The sequence below is a fragment of the Ambystoma mexicanum genome, chromosome 13 (assembly GCF_040938575.1).
Source record: "Ambystoma mexicanum isolate Mex_15411 chromosome 13, UKY_AmexF1_1, whole genome shotgun sequence".
NCBI lineage: Eukaryota > Metazoa > Chordata > Amphibia > Caudata > Ambystomatidae > Ambystoma > Ambystoma mexicanum.
Window position 1 is genome coordinate 509,262,097 of NC_090938.1, and position 24,138 is coordinate 509,286,234.

At 43.0% G+C, this 24,138-nt stretch overlaps 1 protein-coding gene across 1 annotated transcript in view; it reads left to right on the forward strand.

Annotated features, from left to right (window-relative positions):
- LOC138521397 (glucose-6-phosphatase catalytic subunit 1-like) overlaps positions 1-23,922 on the forward strand; it is a 64,768-nt gene extending 40,846 nt beyond the window's left edge. Inside the window, exons 4-5 of the mRNA XM_069634185.1 lie at positions 6,509-6,624; positions 23,294-23,922. Of these exons, the coding sequence (XP_069490286.1) occupies positions 6,509-6,624; positions 23,294-23,799 (622 nt within the window). The 3' untranslated portion in view covers positions 23,800-23,922. The remainder of the gene's footprint in view (positions 1-6,508; positions 6,625-23,293) is intronic.
- The last annotated feature ends 216 nt before the right edge of the window (positions 23,923-24,138 follow it).

The window sequence follows — 24,138 nt, forward strand, 5'->3', positions numbered from 1 at the left end:
ATACAGCATGAAATCTATGATTTACCATCTCCTCATGGTCCCAATTACTACTAGACAATAGTTCCCTGGGGGTTGTTAGGGAGAATTCTCTCTTTAGGCTGAATTTCCTAACCTAGTGAGTCCCCCAGCAGCTTTGCTGGATTTCTGGAGTTGTTTTTTTCCCTCCTGCCAAGAGCGAGACTCTTTTTCTCCCACTCTTGGACATGATTTATGGTATTCCTTTGACTAGTAATGTGTTTTATGGGCTATGGGGTCCTTTACTCCATAGGGTCTCATGTGTTTTTTCCTATGTGTGTTACACAGCACCCTCCGTGCAGTAACACAGGGGTGTCATAGTGACACCCCACCATAGACTCCATACCCTGGGACTGACTACTGTCTCCCAGGGCATGTAAAGTCACCATTGGCTTTACTAGTCCCAAATTATTAACAGAAACCAGTACAAACCATCATATTGTGGACGTACTGGTCGGGGCAATTCGATTTCCCCGGGTTCTGTTATTCGAGGGGGCACGTCTCCGTCCCCCCTGATCGAGTTTTGGCTGGTGGCAGTGGAAACTACTTTTTATATTCGACCGCGAATATTTTCCTATGGGATTTTCCCATTGCTCGAGGCTACCAACTTTAATTCTTTAATTCTCATAGCCTCGAACATACCGCCAGTTTATTTAATTAATATTAATTCTCCGGTTGGTATTTTTTGCCAAGACTCGATTCTAAAAATGGCGCTTGTGTTCTCTTCTGTGACTCCTACCCAAGTCGAGCCCTTTGTTCCACTTTTTGGAGGGTTTCTCCACAGAAGCCTCCAAAGTGGTGCCACTCTGCCTGGGTACCACAGGGGGCGTGGGAGGGGGTTTAGGCACCCTGGACTGAGTTACCTTGGTAACTCAAGTCGCACTCTTGTGTGATTGGCCCAAGTGGTGAGCCGGCCGGCTCACCACTTAGCATGTTTGATTGACAGCTAGGCTGAGTGAATGGGGGTATGCTGCATAAAAGCAGGGCTTTGGGGACTGGAACTTCAGAAGTTGCCACAGGACCTGAGAATCCGACGAGGGAGAAGCTGAGCCAACCTACCACGACTACACCACCGGTGGAGCCCTGCAGAACTGACTCACCACTTCCCGACGACAGAGAAGATCTTCCGGCTGGAGAGGCTTCTTCCCCTGACTGGTGGGCACAAACAGTTTACCTTTCTTTCTTCGCACCCCAACCCGGTTTGTGGTCGAACTGCCCGTGCCAAGCACCCCGGCAGCCGGATAGCCACTCACCACTGAACCGCGAATCACCGGACCGCTCCTTGTACCTGAGAAACTCTGCGGCTGGTTTCTTCCCTGGCAGTGCAACGGACTCCTGTCTTCCTCCACGACGAGATCCTCTCTTCCCCCGGACGAAGCACCGACTTGCACCCGCTGCCAGGAACAACTGCCCCCGCTGGAGCGTTCTCACCACTGTAAGGTACCGTGTCCGCCAGGCTTCCCTTTCTAAAGATTGCTACAAGGTAATAATAACCCCTTAACCTTCTGGACTGGGCTGGCCGCCTTGACCCTCTAACTGGTCCCTTTCTTTGGTCCAACTCCTTTTTGAACCGTTACAAGACTTTTGTGCACTGCAACCGTGTGACCTTGGACACATTTCGTTTTGATCCTCTTAAAGCGGATCCGGCCTACTGACTCTGAATTCACGGTGTTACTTTGCCTTTCTCTCTTGTTGTGTTCGTGAAAAAGTGTTGGGATCTGTTTCCATTTATTCTCTGCTTTTCTCTCCCTTTTTAAAACAAACTATTAGAGTGCCATCTACGTTAAGCGCTAACCGCTGTCTGAAAATAAGTGGAGCTTTACTTAAGACTTGTCTAATATTCTTTTAAGGGAGTGTATATCTTTTAGTGACCGTGTTTTTGAATTGCTTACTATTAGTGCCTGTGTGTTTTTCAAGATGTGGTTTTAAATAATAATGATATCTCTTTTACACCAAGCCCTGGTCAGTGTTTACTTGTTCTACTGTGTTCTCTTGAACTATTGTGAATACTCTGTATACTGCCTAACTCTTCTTGAGGGAAGTCTGACTGCTCAGCCACAGCTACCAAGTGAATCTGTGTGGTACAGACTGCTACCAAGTGGGTTTACTGCCAACACCTGTAGTCCTAAATCTTTTGCAGTGGTCCCAGAGGGAACTGCACAGGTTTCTGACCTAACAGGGGTACATCCACATCTGGACAAGGTAGAGTGAAGGCTGTTGATGTGCCCCGTGGAGCAAATTAGTCGGTTTCCCTTAATGTTAGCAGTGATATTTGAACAGGGCTTTTCCCATGTTTTAGTAACATTTAACCTAAGGCATTCTTAACATGGCATTAAGTCGACACTAAAGAGGGGATAAGTCAAATTCCGATAATACAGCTAGCTATCGGCCACCTCTTTTGTGTGATTTGGGCACTACTTCATCCACTTCGTCGGAGACATGTTGTATCGTGCTTAGTGCTCTTAGAACAGTCAGCATTGAAATCCCCCGACAGAATGATGCCACCCCAGGAGCCCCTATTGGACCAAGACCTTAACACATCAGAGACCTCCTTCATTACTTCCTCTGTAGTTTGACCATCCGGGGGGTGGCAAAGTGTTGCAAGCAAAGTTTGAGTTCCTCAATCGGGAAGTTAGGCAGCGTCGCACACAAGAAGTTCGGATGGCGTCTTACACCAGGCATTGTTCTTAGAGAGAGTTCCGATTTCGCGCCAATGCAGAGTCCACACTTCGGGTGCCCCCCGATGGCAGGTTGGGCCAGGACGGAATACCAGAGTGAATCCACCCAAGTCCAACGGGGTCAAGTGCCAGGTCTCTTGTAGTAGAAATAGTTTGAGTTTTCTGCAGCATTTCTTTTGCCAAAGGGTGGTGGAAAAAAGGAACAATGGCGTTCCATGAGAGAGCACAGAAAGTCAGGTCATTGAAAGCTTTCGTCAGTCTGGGCAGGGCTTCCATAGGGGAAGCCCAAGTGCCTTCCATTCGCAGTGGGTGCTGACGTGAGGTCTGTGAGCTAAGAAGTGCTTTAAGCCATCTAAGTAAATAGCCATGCTATTTGGCTTATTCTCTTCGTATTTACCATCTATGGAGTTTAACGATGCAAATCGCTTGTCCCTGGTTGGTTTAGGCTTAACTAATATATTGAGGCCCAGTTGCTGCAGGGACAGCAAACAAGTTATTCTTTCCACCACCAGAGGGGAAAGGAAAGTAGCCAGAATCCAGTTTCTTGTGCTGTAATAATCTGGTAATTCTAAACATTCAATATCACTTGATATTATTCTCAATTAAGGAATGATGTGGAATATGCCCAGAAGTCTAGATCAATTTAAAAAAGGGCTTGTTTTCGTTGGGTATTGCTCGATATACTTTAAGTGCCTGAGGCCCGCAAAGCAAGAATAATCTAACACAGATGTAGCATTAGGAACTCCTTTCGCTAGAGACCCAACTAATTCGAGTTATAGATTACGCCTCATTCTATGGCGCACATCTAGCGGGTTCTTGTGAAGGAAAAATGGCATTCTATGGGGGGATATTAAGGTTATTATGCATACCTGTTGTGCTACTAAAACATGCGCCGGTTCTCTGCTCAGATGATCCAGCCGGAGCTCCGTTTTCTAATATGCCCCCTAGGCCAGGGCCATATTAAGCAATTTTGGGGCCCCCCTCCACCAAACCAAACAAATTAAGGGATCAAGAATACTGGTCCCGCGCCCCACCCGGCACACTCACAACCTATAGGTTGATCTGCTGTCTCAAAGCATAATAAGCACATTTACTCCCTTTAAGTCCCCTTACCATCTTCGTTCTTGCTCTAATCAGAATGATAAACAAGTAGCATTTAAAGACCCTCACATTACCAAACATGACCATTTTTAAACATAATATCATAGAAGGGCGTGATGCAAAATTTTAAAGCTTTAAATACTTCAAAAACAATGGCTTGTGACATTTTCATTTACAAACGTGCATAAAAACCTTTGACTTTTACCAAAAAGCAAACCATTTTTTGTGTCAAACAAGAAGACCGTACAATATGCTTGCCTGAGGCCTGAAACGTCTGGTCCCCTCTCTTCTGACTACCAGGCCTTCCACCCAAATGGCTGACATAAGAAGAAAGATCAAGTAATGGGCTAAACGATGCCACCAGCATGCAAGAAGGCAAACCTCACAGAAGACAGCACAGTAATGTAAGATATATTAGATGATTTGACCAGGATCACTGTATTGTCTGCTGGAAAATCCAGGATACAAGATACAAGCATGAACGCTTTTGTTGCATAGTCTTGAATTAGGATACTTATTCACCTCTTAGACTAAACAGTTCATGCCATTGCTGGAGGCGATTGCCTAGGTTTTACAACACACCAATTTCTAGACCTTCGCCATACAGATGATATGTTAATTTTTTATAGCAACCCCTATCTGGTGCAGGTACATTGCTGATAATAGCAGATGTTCTCCAAAACCAAGTACATATGCAGGCAGGTTTATACACTTCAGACATAGGAAAGCCTCAGCCAGCCTTGCTGGAATGTGATATTCTAATTTGACATATGAACACATCTCTGCAATGGGTGCTTCACACACCGGGCTAACTTCTGAACCATTGTGGCACTCAATTTATCAATAGGCATTTCACCATTGCCTATTGCACACGATCAACATAATTCCCAGAGCAAGGAAAGAATGATACAGAGTTGTGCCGTAAGGAACACACAAACTATGTATACCACAGTGAACCCAGAAAGAAATACATGATCAAGGCAGAATGTACTTGTCAAAACAGAAAGGCAATGGGTTTCGAGCCTCAGCAGCATTCCATAAAATATCCTGACGTGTGCTATTTATGACTGGTGAACAATGGAATCTTACTTCTTCAGGTCAGGCAGTCGCCTGGGGCTCCCTCCAAGTTGGGGGCCCTTAGCAAGTGCCCCTTTTGCCCTCCCATAAAAACGTCTCTGCTCTAGGCTCTCGTTTCTCTGCTTTAAATAGAGACATTTCTCCAAGGCAACCATACCCCAAGACAGTTCTGTGTGCCTTGCGTCCAGTGCTTTGCTAGAGACCTTGGGGCATTGAGGTACAATTGTGTTTATGCTGAGTGCGCTACATCTATGGCTCCCATGCCAGCCTGAGCCTCATGTGTTGGTACGGGCCTTGGATCCTTGCGATAGGACACCTGGTAATGTTTTGGTTTTCAGGGAATGGAGGGCAAGTGCGAGACAGGTTGGGGAGGGGGCAGAAGATCGGATATTGCTATTATTTGAGGGCGCAATAAACAGGAGGAAGTAGGCAAGAGGCCAGGTTATTGGGGGAGGGGAGGGCAGTTAGCCATCCCGGTTGTTTATGCTTCGTGCACGATTCTCCTGTCCACTCCCTATACTGCTGGTCTAGGGGGAAAACGCAAAAGGGGGGGGGGGGGGTTTCAACCCTTTCGGGTAGAATGGTCAAATTCTTGTAAAGCGCAGAATCGCCTGGACCAACATTTCCCTGATGTCGGTTGTAACCCCCGAGTGCGAGGATACTCACATTTACCCATCTACTACAACCCTACACACCTGCCCTCAACCAGCCGTTAAGAACGACGGTTTGATTCACCGGAAGAGCCTCTTGCGTGCCCTGGAGACATTAAAACGCTGCTCCAGGTAGTGCAACCGCTGCTGAGGAGTAGTTCTCATGTATCTCTTGCTGTGAACGGAGCTCCATAGCCGGTGCTATGGTAATATCATAATGAAATATGTTTTTGTTAATTGCTGTTTGTGACTATGCACGGTAAAAAAAAACGTGTGTGCTGTTTGATGAGATATTTCAGTCCGCTATAATAATTAAATAAACATACACATCGCACGTTATCTTTGTTATTCGAAATTTAGAAATGAGAACGAGGTGTTGCTAGGTCTGGAAAAGATCCGAGGCTTCACCGATTTTGGGACTGTTAGGACACAGGGCTAGCTAGCCTTTTTGGTTGTAACCCCTGAGCTTCTATCCAGGGCTACAACCAAAAGACCTGGGGCTATAGCCCCCCTCAGCCGCCCCCCCTCCTTTAGCAACCCCTCTGCAGTCTGGTAACAGGGACATCAAAGGAACACCCCAGACAAACGGTCCATCAACACTTACCACAACAAGAGCAGAGGCCTTTGAGATCAAAGCAAAGTACCCAGGCTAAGTGATGCGGAAGGCTTACCGTTAGCATCACGTGACCATGACAGCTTGATCCCTGCCAGGCAGAAGTGAACCCTTGACAGCAGACACTGACCCCAGTGGCATGTGATCGGTAGCCGAGGGCCTTGTGTTACCAGAGGTGAAAGGTCAGATAGGACTATTGAATTCACGCAAAGGAGCCAACAGGAGGAAGGGGGGGGGGGCAGCCGGGGGAGGGAATGAACGTGCAAAAACGACCCGAAATGCAAAAAGATTACTTGTATGATCTGATCTCACCCACACATGGAACCTAGACAATTCCGCCTGTCTGACCTAAACCTCTCCCCTTCTCTCCACAGGTGCGTGCACACCCTGCTCTGGGTCGGATTCTGGGCAGTCCAGGCCTGCGTCTGCTTGTCCCGAATATTCCTTGCCGCTCACTTTCCCCATCAGGTGATCTCTGGAGTCATTGCAGGTGCGTCCCAAAGTCTTTCTTTCCTTTCTACTAATGTGACTGCCTCATGTGTAATAAACAAACTGCAGAAACACCTGTTAGTTGAATGGCTGCCAAAGAGATCACACGCTTGGATGAGTCTGGGCGTTCGAGACTTCCATTCCCCTGCGGTTGATTTGAAGAGAAAACTCAAAATAAAATGTGGGAGGAAACTGAAGTGCCAGGATACAATACAGTTATGACTGTACGTTGTATTGAGAAATAAGCATGTTATGTTACTAAGCTTTTTATAATATATGACATATGCATAACTAGAACTTTTGGAAAATAACCGACAGATAGATAGGGATTCATAAAGAAAGCGCAGACACCAGCATCTGTAATCCGACCTTTGTGTGTGGAGTACATAGCTCATAAACAAATACAAGCATTTTTAAAAATTATGAAATAGTATTTTTTTTTTTGGTTCCTCATCTCCAAGCATTTTTTTACATCCAGTTTGTCTACAGAGTTTGGAAAAAAATCAAATCAGTTGGAGAACGTTTGCACACTACCTCACCACTTGAGCCCAAACTGATTTAGTATTACGTGGACTAAAAATGGTGCCAAGGGCATGCCTGCAGGTGCACGAATACTCACAAAGGTTGTGTGTCTGGGTGTTTCGAATTTTCACTACTCTCCCATCATGGCGTTCCTGGGAATGCCCACTGACACAGTGATCCAGCGGGCGGGTGTATGGGGTACACATTAGTGCATAGATTGCACAGATTACATCAACACACATGCACACCTTTTTTTCTGGTGGAGGGCCCGATTCGGAGGTGCATTCAAAAAAAGAAAAGTGTTCTATGCACAACACTTTTCTTAAAGCACCATTGTCTGATGAAGTAAGAATATGGAGGCCTGGTATCAAAGCCCCGATTATTTCATGTGCGTGATTTACACCCGGCAACAGCCCTAGCCACCAGCAGTAATGCACGCCAGGCACTGCAAGGGAATTCTCCTTGCAAACCCTGGCTTTGCATGTAAAAATAAAGGAGATCCACTATGGCAGGTGTGAGGTGTCCATAGCACCTACTGCACACATCTTTCTTTTATACTCCAGGCATTTCTCAGAATGCAGCACATTTCAAATGTCCAGAAGGCTAGGAAATCAGAAAAGTGGTAGCCTTTTTATGAATCTTTGAGGTGACACTAATGCACACACAGGCCAACAACAGTAGATCTGAGCAGCTTTTACAGCTTGAACGCACTACAGCTCCCCTCCAGTCCCTTCAGCCACCTCAGAATGGTGGTGCTGGAAACTGGAGGGGGGAATGTTGGATTTCCACACTACTTTTCTCCCGAGTTCAGAATCATACACTATGTGTCATATGAATGCACAAATGATAACATTTTCCAGCTGAAACACCTAAAAAAAAAAAAAAAATAATAAAATAAATGACCTTTGTAAATCAAGGAAATGACGTGGGGTAACTCTCCTGAAGTTTCACAGAGAAGTTACTAGGAGTACCTGGGCCTAATCCCGGCTTTCATCTGGAAAGGAAAGAAAGAAAAAGCATGGGGTAACGGCTTTGCTAATCAGCCCCAGTGGGGTTAACTCGGTTAACAAACAACATTACATTTCTGTGTGCCAGTCAAAACTCTTCCATTGCAAGTGGCATCCTCGTTTGTTTCAAGTGCAGTCAAGTTAATGCAGGGAAAGAAACTGTCGTCATCGCTGTGCAACCTTTGTTTTTCTTTTCAAATATGAAGGCTCGGCGCATTTTCTGGCCTTTGGTTTATTTGAATGGATGATTTAAACCTGTGATTTGAATATTTATCAAATCAGAAACTGGACGTTACCATAGGATTGACTATAATTTTGAGCTACACAAACTGAACTGATGCCAGATCTTCATGGCAACAGCCTGAGCCTCACTGGGGCGAAGCCCATGAACTGTGATAGTATAACAAGCTTAGAGGGCCCTGCTGCTTATCGAACCTGTAGTCTGCAGGTTACACATGGGGTTACAGGGGATTGTATGGCATGAGTGACCTCCTAATTCAATCCTGAGCGTTGCTTTTACCTTCTTTTTTTTTTTTACTTCAGTCCATTTTTATTCAAGCCTGCAATACATAACAGCAGGGAATAGCTGGAAAAATGCAAGTCCAGTACCGGGACCTTGTCAACCTCCTAATATACAGTCCTGTGGCAACCCCAATTACGATCACTCCAGCAGGATTTCTACACACTGAAACACTGTACAGGTTTATATGTCACATGTTCCTTTCTTCATAATCTGGTGTGTTTTGAAACAATCGTACTTTTTTGATTTGATAGACAAAAAATGAACACACACATACATTTCTGTTCTTCAGTTAAGCCATTTTCGATGTTTTTGATCCCGTAGAAAGCCCTCAAAAGACATCCAAATTATAAGAACCAAGAAGTCAAAACCTTTCATATATTGCAGTGTTTCAAATAAACTTTAAATTGAGAAGTCTTATTAGACTTGCTGATGGTATATTTATATAACCCTACATTTTTCTTGACATATATTGTTCCCAAAACATTAAGAACTGATGGAAGTATAGCACATCCCCTCCTAAAAAGTGGTCTAGAGCTTTGCCTGCATTAGCTTTTGAGGCCACAGCTGTCCCTTCTTTAGACGACAACTAGAGCTCGTAAGATTCCCGTGGCCATGCACGAGAAGACCATGCAGTCCTCTTTTTGCTTTGAATTCCTGGACTTGTAGTTTTCCTAACATTCAAATGAGCAATAAAAACTACAAGTCCCAGAATCCAATGCGGAAATCAAGGACTGGATGGCCTTCTCACGCATGGGCACGGGAAACTTGAGAGCTCTGCATGAACAGTTATTAACACAGAAGGGACATTCAATTTTACGTAGTCAGAAGGGCTAGTAAGTAAAAAGAGCGAAACACGGCTAACTTCCGATCCCAGACAGAACCTATATTTCTGGTGTCAGGGAAGAGAGAAGTGTTCCGTCTCGCTGTCTGTAGGATGGTAGAAAAATCACAAATTTAAAGGGTTCATCACCGAGTTTTTGTATCTGTATTTCTGAGGGAGAACATGGCGCTTTGGCACGAAACACTACAAAATCAAAAGATCACATGGCAGGCATAGCAGTCCGATGGTTGGGTGCTTCACAGCTGAGGATGGTCAGGGAGGCAGGGAATGTGGGCATTTAAAAAGGAGACATCAAAGTCATAGGGTTGCTCCCCTGCCAATATCAGAAGTGTGGTATAGGCCTTGGGTTGAGGGGTCATGGGGCGGGATAATACACCATTACATTTCCAGGTGTCCTTCTAGGGGAAGGTGGTGCCATTTTAGCCTGATCTTGAACTCTAGCATAGTGAAGGCGCTCAGTCTTTCGGAGGTACCGCGTTTCCATGAGGGGGGATTTTCGGGTAAAGGATTGGAAATGGCACAGGGTGGGTCCGAGTCAGTGAGGTCGAAAGTGGTTTTGGGAGGAGTGCAAAGATTGCAGACAATTGAGTAGTGTGAACTAGTTGGCCGGATATCGTAAGGATGGATTTGGATCCAGCAGTCTGAGTGGGCCCTTCCAGAACCATGTCCATGTCCCTGTATATTGCGCTGGATTAACAACGAAACCCATTTCCAATTTGAGAGTAATTTACCCAAGAGTGAGACTACCTGTGGGCCAGTCTAGGTAGAGGTCCTGGCAGGATTATGGTGGCATGAAGCTGGGGGTTATGACCTGACAGATTGCCTGGAAGAAGAAATGTTGAAGATCTGCCAGGAGGTTGAGGGTGCAGCAGCTCATACTCCCTTCTCCAGAGCTTGGTGTTTAAGCACTTACAATGAGAGGACAAAGATCCAGAAGCTCCCAAAGAACCCCCTCATCTAGGTTCTAAGAGGGTGAGGTTCCACCGGCTCCTTACAATACTGTGATTTTCAGGTGCCGTTTCACTAAGAAGCTGGAGGTCCTAAAGCCCCCATGATTAAACCCTCACATGGTGCCCTCATTGAAGTGTTGCTCTACATTTGAAGCCAACCTCTCAGGTGCACCACATAGACATGGATATTAAAATATAGGCGTTCCACAGGTTTCTAGTTGTGTGCATCAGCACAGTAGTGCGGGGTGCCCCACTCATCTGTGCATGCTTATAATGAGGAAACGAGGGGCTCCTATGTTCCGGCTTGGAACAACACATTTCTATTTTTACATGGACTGATTATTGTGCGTTGTGCTCGGCAGAGCAGCAGTGCGGGGGAACAGGAAGCAATCCCGGAGCAAGGCGCTTTAGCCCAGTGGCTATTATATAGATTTATGTGACACTGCAGGAATGTTACCACGGATACTGGAGGACTTATTAATCTAATATGAGTTATCATGATTGTCACTATGAAGTACGATTGCTCTGTAAAGAAATTCTTTTTAACATTTTGCCTTTTTTAAAGTTTTTTTTACAACTCCCGTTGTTTATGTATTTTCTGGCTCATTGATCTTTTAAAGTCAAATGTTACACATATGAACTGTTTGACTACGGAAACCCTGGTTGTAAAGATCGATTGACTACATTTCGGCGTGGAAAACATCACCTGCAAGGGATACTGGGATTGGATTGTGGCCTTGCAGCTATTTGAGTTGGTGTTTTGTGCTGCAGAATCTATCTGCAGGTTTCCCTGCTTTCACAGATTCTTACTGCGCTTTCTATTGGAAGGAGGAGCCTCTCCCATATATTCATCACACCAGCTCTTTGTGCGGTACTGTGTGTTTTGTGTTTGGTGATTGGCGATGGTGAACGCCTATTGCTGCTCCTCTTCCTGGCGGACTTTGCATAAAGGGTGAGACATTGTGATAGAACGAACCTTGTATCCCCCTGATCATTCAACATAAGGTTGGAACAACTTCCTCCCTGAGGCACGGAGAGAGATGACCTAATCATATCAGTGATTTCAATTTGCCTGAAATAGACTGTTCAACAGTGTGGCCTGTAAATATATTTTTGAACCTAATTGAGATACAAAATAGAGCGCGATTAAACAGTGCTACGCAGAGTATTGGATACATTAACATTTTTCCAGGTTAGGTGCTGCAAGAGTGACTGTAGGATTTATCCTTTGAGCTCTCTCCAGGCAAAACCTCCAATGAAAGTAACTCTGACAGAGCACGTTTATTGCCTACAGCAGGAACGAGTTATAGTGATCAACAAATACGCCCACTACAAATGCGCGCTGCTGGCACTATACAATTACACACTTACAAAAGGTGTGGTTTGACTTACTATGGTGTTGAAACTCAACTGATTGATGAGTGCCCCTGCCAACTGAGACAGTAATTTGACTCCAATTCCTCTGAATTTGGTTGCCTAATAGTCAACCTCATTAAGACACGTAATAGATGGTGACTGAAAGGTGTGAAGTCGAGCATCGGGCAAATTGATATAACCCGGATTACACCTTTAAGAGTGGCTGTGGGATTTATCCTTTGAGCTCCCTATAGACAAAACCCGGTACGGAAGTAACTTTGCCCGAGCATGAATAATACTCGCAGTGAGAACAAGTCAAAGTGAATTACATCACGTCCACTCTTACCAACCGCTGCAGGCTTCATATACTTATAAGACTATAAAAGATAAAAGGTGCAGCTTGGCATAAAACAAAGTTGAAACTCAATTGGCTGATACGTGCCCCCTTTTCTTTCAGATTGTAACCTTATTATGCCGGCGTGCTCAAAAAGGTATCGGTTACGTTGTGGGGCGAGCTCAGTAGTCCTAGTAGGCAAACAGCAATCTATTATTGCCAAACAATCCAATAAAGAAACCTTACTAAACACAAAAACAAGGCAGGTTTTGTAGCCTTTGGCAAAGCACATTAGCACCAAATCCAATGCAAGGGAACATATCTACGTTCTTGAAACGTTCGACTAGCTGCAATATGGAACCTAGTGACCAAAATAACAGTTACTGACACGCAAATGCAGGAAAATGAACCACTGGTGAATACATCTGGCCTTCCACCTATTGATTTAAAATTCTCTGCTCAATTTAGTTCCAGGTCTACAAAGTGAGGCAAATGCAGTGAACGAAATACAACAAAGTATGCAAGTCAATGAACAAGCACTTCAACTAATGTATCTAAATTGCCAGATTTAGCATATAATGCAGCTGAATCACATGACCAGCCTCTTATGCACCATAATGATACTTACTCTTGCACCGATAGCGCGGAGGAGGAGGGACAGAGAGACGCGGAGCAGCTAATTTATTAAAAGCCCTCTATACTATTTGCTCTAAATTAGTAAAAACAGCAGATAACAAAAGGTCTGCTTAAATTGGTTGCTATAGTGCTATTCAATCCCCGGAGGTGGTATTCCAAGAGAACATGGATTCTATATTGGCAGACCCGAGATTATCACCATCTGTAATCATTATTAAGGATATCCCTCTATCCGAAGAGACAGTGGGTATTTCTCAATGTCTGCCAAATGGAGTTGCTAGCAAAAATCGAATCCTGGTGGACCAAACCACCACAAAAAAGTGTGGCTAATTTAAAAACACAATGAATTAAAAATATAAAAAAGAGGGTTAAAAAGAAACATAAGAAGCAAACTTAGACAAATACATCACAATCTTTGGCACTGACAACAAGTGACAGCATAGTCTGTAATGAGACTGAGAATGGGTATGATCTAACCACAACAAGATAACCCAGAGTTACTTGGAAGGACAAAAAAGTTCAATCATGCCCAGGGCCTTTAGATCATTGGATAATGAACCAAGGTAGAAAAACCACACCTGAAGAAAAAACAAAATCCCTTGAGACAAATGCAACTGGCAGTGGCATTAACCATACATATTTAAGTAATGGTTGTAGCTTAGATCCTTCACCACACTAGGGGTTTACATACAAGGCCAACAGTGTGTCCACTGATACAACAAAATCTAGTACAGTGTTTTCTTTTGGAACAGATAAAAATGGTGGACACATATGCCACCTGTAATAGCCCATTTCCTAACTGCTCAAATGCATTGGAAATTATCCATCACCTTCCCCGACTTCTCTGATTTCTTTGGAACTGATGATGCTGCATGTGTCATGATTTTCGGAGTTTGAATACGAGTTTATTAAATATGAAGAACCTTATAAACCCAAATATAAAAAAACAGAGGGATAACAAGTAAAGAAGTGAATTGAAGTTGACTGATCTAGATATAGGGCCTCATTACGAGGACGGCAGTAACCTGCCCGTGCTACCGGCGGGTTGCCGCCATCCCCATAACACCGAATCCACCGTCTGACTTCCTGATGCCACCTGGACATTACAAGTCCTGGCAGAGCGGGAAGTCAGGCGGCGGATTTGGTAAGTCCCCATTCCTGTGGAGTTCCATAAGACTCCATGGGAATGGGTTCACGGAAGCACCAGCACCGTTGTTAACAGTGCCAGTACTTCTGTGACAACTCTGCAGGCGGGTGGCCATGTGCCAGCCAAGTCAGGCCTGCCGGGCGTAACAACACTCGTCCGCAGAGTCGGAGTGTGGCGGTCCGGAAAGGGTGCCGGTAAATTGCTACCAGCACCCTTATTTCCAGACTGACACACTCATAATGAGGCCCATTGAAAAGATTGCTAAGAAAGTAATGGGAGCAATCGGCTTCAGTGCTTCGAATGCCACACAAAATTATAATCAATGGGGTCGGACCAAGATGAAGTCAATTGACTTCCCACTTCGTTAAACGTAAGCACATTGTCATGAAACACTAGGCGTTTCAATTCATTCACAGCCAAGGCTGAGGGCCTTAAACATTTACTAAAAGCAAATATAATTGTGTTACAGTAGACTTGGCTCCTGAAAGAAATAAACATTGGTGGTTACTACATCATCCACAGACCTGCTAGACGTAATGTAACTAGAAGGACATTTGGTGGCTTATTAAAAGGTGCAAGAAATTATTTAATGCTAAAAGAATATGCCAACATCTACAGCCCCTATATTTTACCACAGGTTTTTAAGATAAAAACGCACCTTAATACTATTCATGTATTACTTATCAACATCTATAATCCTCCTGGTCATGGGTGTGCGGTTGACCTTATAGAAACCATTGAAGCTTTAATCAATCATCGGCTCACTCACAACAAAGAAGGCTTATACATTGTGTTAAATTACTTAAATTATCAAAGACCCTCCTCCAAGGACGTAGGCAGCATAACTGTCAATAAATTGGTGTGAGTGCTATCAGTCCAAAGGAAACTTCCACTCTTAACCCCCGTTGATCCCTGGAGGGATTTTATGGAAGTTCTAGGTCTTTACCAATTGTCATTGTGTCATATAGAACCCGGTGTATTTGCCTACACTTGGACCAATGGCCGAATGTATACTTGGTTAGATTATCTTCGGTTATCAAAGGAGGTTTTTGTGAAAACCAGTGAGTTCAGGTTGATCCCAAATAAACTTAGTGATCATGATATTTGTGCATTCACCCTTCAATACCTGCAAAAGAGATCTAATAATATAAGAGATCTCAAAGTAAAAACGGCTGGGGAACAGGACCCCCTGGAATGATACGAACATAAGAGTTTTCAATCGATAACTGAGTCATGGTTTGATAAACATTGACAGGTCTAAGCTTTGTGATGAAAGATTTGTTAACATTGCTGTGAAGGATGCTTATGAATATACTCTGGTCTATGGAAAAAAGATCTGTACCAACAGGAAAAAGAGCTTTGCGATTGTCTAATGATGTTGTTATAAGGGCAACAAAGAATTTATACAAGAAAGAGATAAAAAAAGATGTAGTTATTGAAGTTGGAGGTGGTGATGAGAGGGAAATGTTAATTAAATTGAAAACCAAATATAAAAATGCCATAAGGGAGCATAAATCATCTATATTTACTACTCGGTGGCACAACGTTTTTAGAGCCCTGCAAGAGACCAATTCCTGTAGATTCTGGTCCTAATACAATTCTTGGACAGAAATTATGGACAGCGAGAAAGAACTCACTTCCACTGATGTAACCACTTGGATTGGGCATATAGCTACTCTCTATAATAAGCCCATTGTAAATAAACCCTTTAGTGGCCTTAGACAAATGGAAGCCACAGGTGGAGACTTTATGCGCACCATGGATGACATCAAAAGTTTAATAGCGAAACTAAAGCCATCTAAAACCCCCGGTTCTGATGGAATCCCAAATATCATTCTAACACTGACCTCGATTTATGGGCAGTTGTGTTACATACTCTTTTAGTTAAGATATTAACCACTGGTGTTGTCGCTCAAAGCTGGAAATAATCTATTGTTATTCCTGTCTAAAAGAGGGGGGGACAGGTCAGACCCTTATAACTATTGTCTATTAGTCATGGTTGATGCCAGTTCCAAACTATTTGTTCAAGTGCTATGTTATGGAACACATAAACCAGTGGATTAAATCTCATCAAATTTTAAAAAATCACCAAGTGGGTTTTTAGAAAAGTTTTGGTACACTAACTTATGGGCACTTTCATATTTGATAACCGAGGCCATATTTGACAAAGAGTGAGTTTTATGTCTGCTTTGTAGACTACAAAGCCACCCTTGACACAGTAATTAGAACAAGCCTCTGGAAAAATTGGAAGGTTGGGGTCTTGATCCTACCTTACCTCACCTCATGAGTTAAATGTATTCTAACACTTCAATGAGAGTTTGAATTAATCAAGAAGTATTCCTTAACAATATTATCCCTACTAGTCATGAACTTAAACAGGGCTGTGCATTGGCCCCTCTTCTTTATAATCTCTATGTTGCAGATTTGCATGAAAAATTAATGAAATGCCATAATCTTCCCCTGCACATAGGTCTCCAACTAGTATCTTGGCTCTTGTATGCAGACGATAATCTATTATTGATCAAACCTCCTTGGGATTACAACATACACTCGCCGCTCTCCAGAGTTACTCCCCAGAAAATGGCTTAGAAATCAATTATAAAAAAAGTAAAATACTGCTACCCCATAAAAGGAATAGAAAAATAAAAGCTTATGATTGGAAAATTGGGAAAGAAACTATCGAAAGAGTGGATGGTATATTTACTTGGGCATTCATTTCTTTGAAACTGATAATGGAGATACAGTGGGAAATTCCATCATTACCAAAACATCTAGAAAGTTCAATGTCAAAGAATTATGTAAAATACAAAGGGGGTCCATTCGTTGAGGGCCTGTTGAAAATGTACAATGCTAGCATTGTAGCTAGCCTTTTGTATGGTCTGGAGATATTTACTGATAAGGAAACCTCATGGCTGGACATTCTGGAAGGGAAATTGTGGCAGTAAATAGTTCTCGGCCTCCACATCTCGAGCCCGATAACGCTAGAGACGCTATATCCCAGGGAGCTCAACCAGCAGATCCATGTGTTTTCAAGCTGACGCCTGTGTCCACTGAGACGGCAGTGGATGTCTAGGACAGAATCAGAATAGTTGCATCTACAGAGGAACACGCGGTTGAAGCATTGTGCACTGAGGTATCCATGCCTAACAGCCCACTATCACTACGATATGGAACTATGGGGGAAAATCTTGAGACCCAGAGTGGCTAGACCTGCCACCCGCATGACAAGAAACAGGAAAATCACCATAAGGAAACCTACCCATATTCAAGAACGTTCAAAAGTCCCCCCACCTGCAAGGTACTATTATACCCTCACTAATAATCTGAGTGAGGGCAATGTCAGACAAGTTCTTTTGCATGGGCCATTAGATAACTGGTTGGAGCCCCAAAAACCTATCTAGCTCAATTGTCCCGAGCGCAAATCAAGACAAAACTAGAGATCCTGTAAAAGTGGTTGCTCCCAGGAAGGTCTCGATCATGCCAAACAAATCCCTGAGCATTGACGTGGAATGTACCAATCCTGCCCAGCAAACTAGGAGTAGTAGTGCAGCTGTTGCTGGACAGGGAAGGGGTGACCAGCTAAATGCTAGTGGAGATTTGACAATGTTCGTACCACAAGGTGGTCAGTGGAATGCAACCGTGCACAGGGGGAAATACTCCTCAATTACTGGGAAAGGAAGATGGTTCCAGAGCTGACTTCTATCATGAATATTGTCTCTCGCACGTGGATTCCACACAAAACCCCAACCGGGTTCAGCACACACTCAATTTGGATTTGTTATGTTTATCGAATGCTAAATATATAAAGATCATAGAGACCAACCATAAGGATCAAGCCCATTCCTGAATTGTTCCTGGCTGTTGGAATAGTTGCATTTTGTTCCAGATCTTTGCAATATTACTTCTAGAGATATGAGCCTGGAACCTTCTTAATGCTCTAGTCTAACAAATTGGGTTGTGGCCTCTTTTGTCTCACCGATAGTCGTGGAACACATTTGCAATCATGCAGAGTCCTTCTTCGCTTTGGGTTTTGAACTTGCTGTATTTCGGCCTTTGAATCTCATTGAGAAGTGTGCTGAAATGGGCCAGAAGAAGCTGATACATCCCACTGGGGTCAGCACTAGCAAGGAACATGGCCAGAGGCGGGAGACAGAGCGTGTAGCAGGCCCCTGGATAAAGGTGCATCGATCTACAAAATGATATAAACAAACCTTTCCTGAGAATATTTTCCATCTGATATCATGGAATACTCATGGGTACCGTTCCTTTCTGTATAATGCCACAAGATTAGAGAAGCTAAGGACTAGCTGACTAATTCATTTGACCTTAATGGCTATGTACTACTTTTATTTTTGTTGTTTTCCTCTATACCTACAGCAGGCCGCCCTAAGGGTGAACTTTGTATTGGGGCTCAAGTAACATGTAACTTGAAGGAATTGTCAAACAAAGACACATAGGAATAGTCTCTGTGCTGAAATGGTCTGCCCCCCGCTTTTGGTAAAGGCCCAGTTATGGTTGTTACTCTATAAGATTGCCCTGGTGCCAACCCTACTCCAATATTGTGTGACATATTGGCTGACTCCCTAAGATCATGGTCCTTGTTACATCCCAAGGGTGGTATTATTTTAACGGGTGATTTTAACGCTGACTGCAGGGTCATATCACCCTCCTTTAGAGGAACTGCCAGGGCCCACCTTGATAACAGAAGTAAAAGATTGTGTGAAGCTCTAGCAGAGTTTCATCTGCAACCGGTTATGATTGAGCAAGATGGCCCGTTGAACACTTGGTCCAATGGGATTAATAACAGCTGTATAGATTTCATCTTTGTAAATCCGGCAGTAAAAAAATATCTGCCTTTGCTCTCAATATCACATACCAGTGCTAGTGACTAAGGCATTTGTGAGCTGTCAAGGAAATACTTACCCACAACCCCATGGCAAATCTCCAAGGTAATAGATTACGTTGGTTGGCAGCGGATACTATTTCAACACTGCTCTAGCCTCTTTGGGGAAATGGAGGGGGGGGGGGAATATGTTGTGTGAGTCTGAGTGCTTGAAAATATGGTGGACTTATATGGTCCACGGTCACGCACTTATATTCACAGGTGTGTCCCTCTTAATAAAGAGAGGCACCTCTTTGATGTGGGGATTGCAAGAAAAAAAGGAGCCTAATGCAGCATTGCAGAGGGTTAAGAGAAATGTTGATATTCATCTATTCACCAAGAAGGTGAATTGCTCTAAACTGAAAAGAGAATAGGTCTTGGCTGTGTGGATATCGTTCAAGCAAAGACTGTGCAGGGTGGAAATACATAAACCCCCTCCTTATGACAGGTGATTCCAGAACGTTTCGGCACATGATACGCACCTTTAGCGCAGGGTCGCTAGCAATAGAAATATTGTGTGTCCCTGAAGGAGCATGGGCAAATCATCTGAAAACTATCTTCTGGAACCAAGAACAGCCTCTCGTGGAGATCAAATATACATCGATGATCAGGTACATAGTCTGGCATCAAATAAAAGAGGCCGACTTTGTCAAGATGATAATGAGAGTAAAGTCATCTAGAGCAGACTGGTAGATTGCCATGGTCTTGGCATCAGTCAATTTTGATTCCAGTTCATAAAAAGGTCCTCGGCAATTCCCGGAAAACTATAGACAGCTAGCAATGCTAGACATGGTTCTAAGATTTTCTCGGCCCTGCTTCGGGACCTTTGAACAACCTGGGCGTACAAAAATAATTTGTTGAACAAGACCCATACTGGATTAAAGAAAAAATGGAGCACACTGCATTCTATCTCGGTGATTCAGATTCTTTACATATGTTTTATTGACTATTCCTCTGCTTTTGACAGCGTTGTTCGCTCTAGGCTGTGGGAAAAGTTAAGCAAGTAGTGCATTGATTCTTCTATTCTCTACTTCCTTAAATTGCTACACACCGATACACACGTCAGAGTTCGTTTGTCCCAAAAGGGAGACGTATCAGAGTCTTGCACTACTAATAGGGGCCTAAAGAAGGAGTGCGTTCTTGCCCCCATGTTATAAAACCTCTACATTTCTGACTTTGTAGCTGCATTACAAAAGGTAAAACACCCCCCACTTTAGTAATGAGGACATCTATTCTTTAATATATGTTGATGATACTGTAATAGTCATAGACTTTTGGCATTCAACGATCACTGGAGGCGCTTACCCAATATGCTGAGGTGAACGGTTTACAGATTAACATCAACAAAATCAAGATTATGACTGCTGGGAAAACAGCATGTGCAAATACAGACTTCATCTGGAGGATTGAGGACCGCCAGCTGGAACCGGTAGACGATCACAAGTACTTGGGCATAACATCTATAACACAAAGTCTTTTATACATCTAGCTGAAAGTGTCCCAACCAAGGCTTGGAAGAAATGGTTGACTATTAGAAAAATCATTGATGCTCATGGGTGGGGGGGGAGAAATCGACCGAGGCCAAGATACGAGCCTACAGGGTCTCCATAATCCCAACAATTTACTATGCCCTGCAAATATATCCCGAAATGGCAATGACATGGTTGACCAAAATAGAGGAAACTATACTGCGTTCCCTCTTGGGCACACCCGGGGCGGTGCCAGTTGAGGGCATCAGATTGGAACTGGGCCTCCAATCTTTACTTTCTTTATAGAAGGTTTCGGTATGCCAATTCTGGGCAAATATTAGATATGCAGGCACTAGTGACCCTCTTCTTATGGCCCAGATGATTGAACACGCATGCAGGTGCTCACGTAGCATCTGGTTCAAAGACATGGAGTGTGCTGTCTTCAAACACTTGGATGACATTGGTCGGAGAGTCTGCCCCAGCTCTATTGCGGATTTATATCTTTATGAAAATGAGGAGAAATCCAGAGAGTATGATCGAATACAATCCCAAGATTATTTGGCCACTAGCCATAAATATGCCACTTATTCTCATCAGGGTAATTTATAGAACAGCCATACAAGTACCTTACTAATATCCATCATACACATGCTTTGTCCTATGTCTAAGGCTTGAAGGCCTCCCTGTTTATGTATGGAGGGGCCCCTGGTGCATGGAGGGGCCTTCCAAGGGAGCACCGTTTGTGCAGGATATGTAAATCCATGTGGAAACATCTGCGCATATTCTTACCCAGTGTCCATCACTGGCTGAACTATATGGCAAGGCATAAGCAAATGTCATTGACTTCCAGTCGGATCAGTCCTGGAGTATGATCTATGGTGCGGACTCACAGTGGTCACAGCTGAAGCATTCCATCTGTGTATGGCAGCTGGTGAAACCAAGTTTGACATTGTAAAGACTAAGGGTCTGATTCATGGAAGTGTTTTATAATGGCGCAATCCCATAGGAAAACATTCCATGAATCAGGCCCCACATGCCTGCATGGTTTTCTTTTCTGGTTTCCCCCTCCATTTTGCATTTATCTAAGATTATGTTTAATGTTGACATGAAATGAACCATGTACACTTATTTTCTTTTAACTTTGATGTATTGCTTTATTGATTTTACATACTGCTTGTAAATGGAATGTTTTTATGGTACAATTTTATAGTGTGAAAGGCTGTATTAACCATATACACTTAAATTTAAAAGAAAATGTAGTCTCGATCACAGCTGAGACTTCTTGGTAATGACGTTATGTGTAACATTACCCATCGTAGCACGCAATATTCCAATCAATATGTGAATTCAGGTACTTGAATTTGTAGTACAAAGAACCAACTTATTATAGTGATTGATCTTCAACAAATACAAAACAATGCTAGAAGAATAACACACAAAAGCTGGAGTAATTAGTTCAGGGCTGTCTAAGGAAAACTATTATGGTGATACAACATACAAAATGACCTTAAGTGATTTGTGAGAAAAGAATCATAACTTGCATAATTTATTTTAGCAACTTTTGTTAATGTTATTATTCTGTTGACATGTATGTTTCAATAGACTAATGCCTCACACCACGGTTAATAGTACAGGAAAGGTCAGTTAAAGCTATTTCATAGTGCCTCCAAGATCCCATGCCAATATTCAGGCCCATGTTCATTAATTATATTAGCTATACATTCATGGATCATAAATATATAAAAAGCAGGTGCTCTAGAGTTTTTTTTAAAAACTAAAATAGAAGTTCCTGCACTGTGTTTTTCTTGTGTAAATTATTTCCCAAATGGTTTATCAGCTTAGATTCATCCTGTTATGCAATACAGGTGGTCTCCTTCAATTATTGCTCTCTTAAGCCTTCCTGGCATTGTTATGAGGTAAGCAACACTGGAGGATTTCCAACTGTAGAACCACTCAATAGATGTTGATGAATTCTGATGTGTTTGGTGGATGGATCCTGTGTTTGATACATTGTCACATTGTTACTGACCAAGACTAGAAAAAAAGATTACATACATCAAAGTAATTTGTTAAACTTGTGAGTCACTGAATTAGCAGATTCTGTAGTGGATAATGAATTTGCCGGATAAATCTAAGCCAAAGACTAAAATAGTTTGAATAGTGTCACTGAAAATTAGATCTTTAAGAATATTACTAAAATAATATAACAGAACTTAACAAATCGAACAAGATTCAGGGTATGTTTCAAGAGTCGCAATTAGATTCCCAAATGTTACCGTTTTTGTAGTCAAATAATTGCATTACATTTAAAACTTATTTTAATACTTGTCTAACTTGTCTACTACTTAAAAACATATCAACCTCATTGTTAAAAAATATTTAAGCCCTTGACTATTATAAGAACAACATAAAACTTAAGACCAATTTTCTGATTTAATATCATAAAAAAGGTTTGGGTCTTCCAACATGATATTGACGTCACATTCCTCAAGTCTAGTTCCTTCGAAGGTACAACATCTAAAACCTAACCTTTTTAAAATTATGTTTGTTTCTAAACCTACATACTTTTGTTGTAATGTATTTGGTAAAAGTATTGTCGTTTGTAAATGTACCCAGTTCTATTTCAATGCAATCTGGTTAATGGTGTACTTTAAATCCATCTGATTTTCTTGATGAGGATTCCTGTGTGGGGAGTGTCTGGTGTTTCTGTAGGTCTTATTACAGAGACCATGCACACGGAAGAATGGTAGGAACCCCTTTTGTTGCTATACAACCACCCTTGTCCTCCCCGGCCTTATAGAATCATCAACATGGTCAGATGTTTTGCAGTAACTTATATGAATTAAGGGCTTTGTAAACATAGTGTGGTTAACCTGTGCCACATCAGTACAGTGGTTATAATTTTCAAGAGTGAAAGGCTTGTGCCGAGTTAACACTTCGTTGCATTCTTTCCCGAAGTAGCACTTAACAAAATGCTAAAAAAATGTTTTTCTTTTTGTACAGGGATGGCTGTTGCCGAGCTGTTTGACCACATTCCCTCCATCTACAAGGCAAGCCTGAAGCGATACCTCTCTACCACACTCTTGCTCTTTGGGTTCGCCCTGGGGTTCTACCTGCTGATGAGAGCAATGGGCGTGGACCTCCTCTGGACTCTTGAGAAGGCCAAGCGCTGGTGCACCAGGTCAGAGTGGATCCATATCAACACCACCCCCTTTGCCGGCCTTCTCAGGAACCTAGGAATCTTCTGCGGGCTTGGACTTGCTCTCAACACCCGCATGTACCGGGATAGTTGCAGAGGACAATGGGGCTCTCAGTTGCCCTTCCGCCTATATTGTATCCTTGCTTCTCTCATTATCCTCCATGTCTTTGATATTTTTGAGCCCCCCGCGCAAACTGAGCTGCTGTTTTATGCGCTGTCCTTCAGTAAGAGTTTGGCAGTGCCACTGGCTGCAGTCAGCATCATCCCATACTGTGTAACCCTCCTTCTAAACAAGCAGAAAAATATATAATCAAGAAGCACACTGAAGTATTTACGTATGCGATCTTTAATGATCTGTACACAAGTAGGCTAAGGCACTTGAATTAGGATCTCAGCATCCTATTTAACAAACAAGTGAACCAACCACAGTACTATTCCGTCTATTGCTTCAGGCATCTGGCTTGGCGTATGATGACTTGTGGTGCCATTATGTGACCCCCAGGTGCTAATACATCAGCAACCAAAAAATTAGAGGAATTTACAGTGGACCAGGACATCCTTTTGCATGTAAACTGGAGTATCCACGCCCAAGCTTCATTCATTTTAAGTATAGGTGCATTTGACATTGCTGATGTAAGTCTATACCACT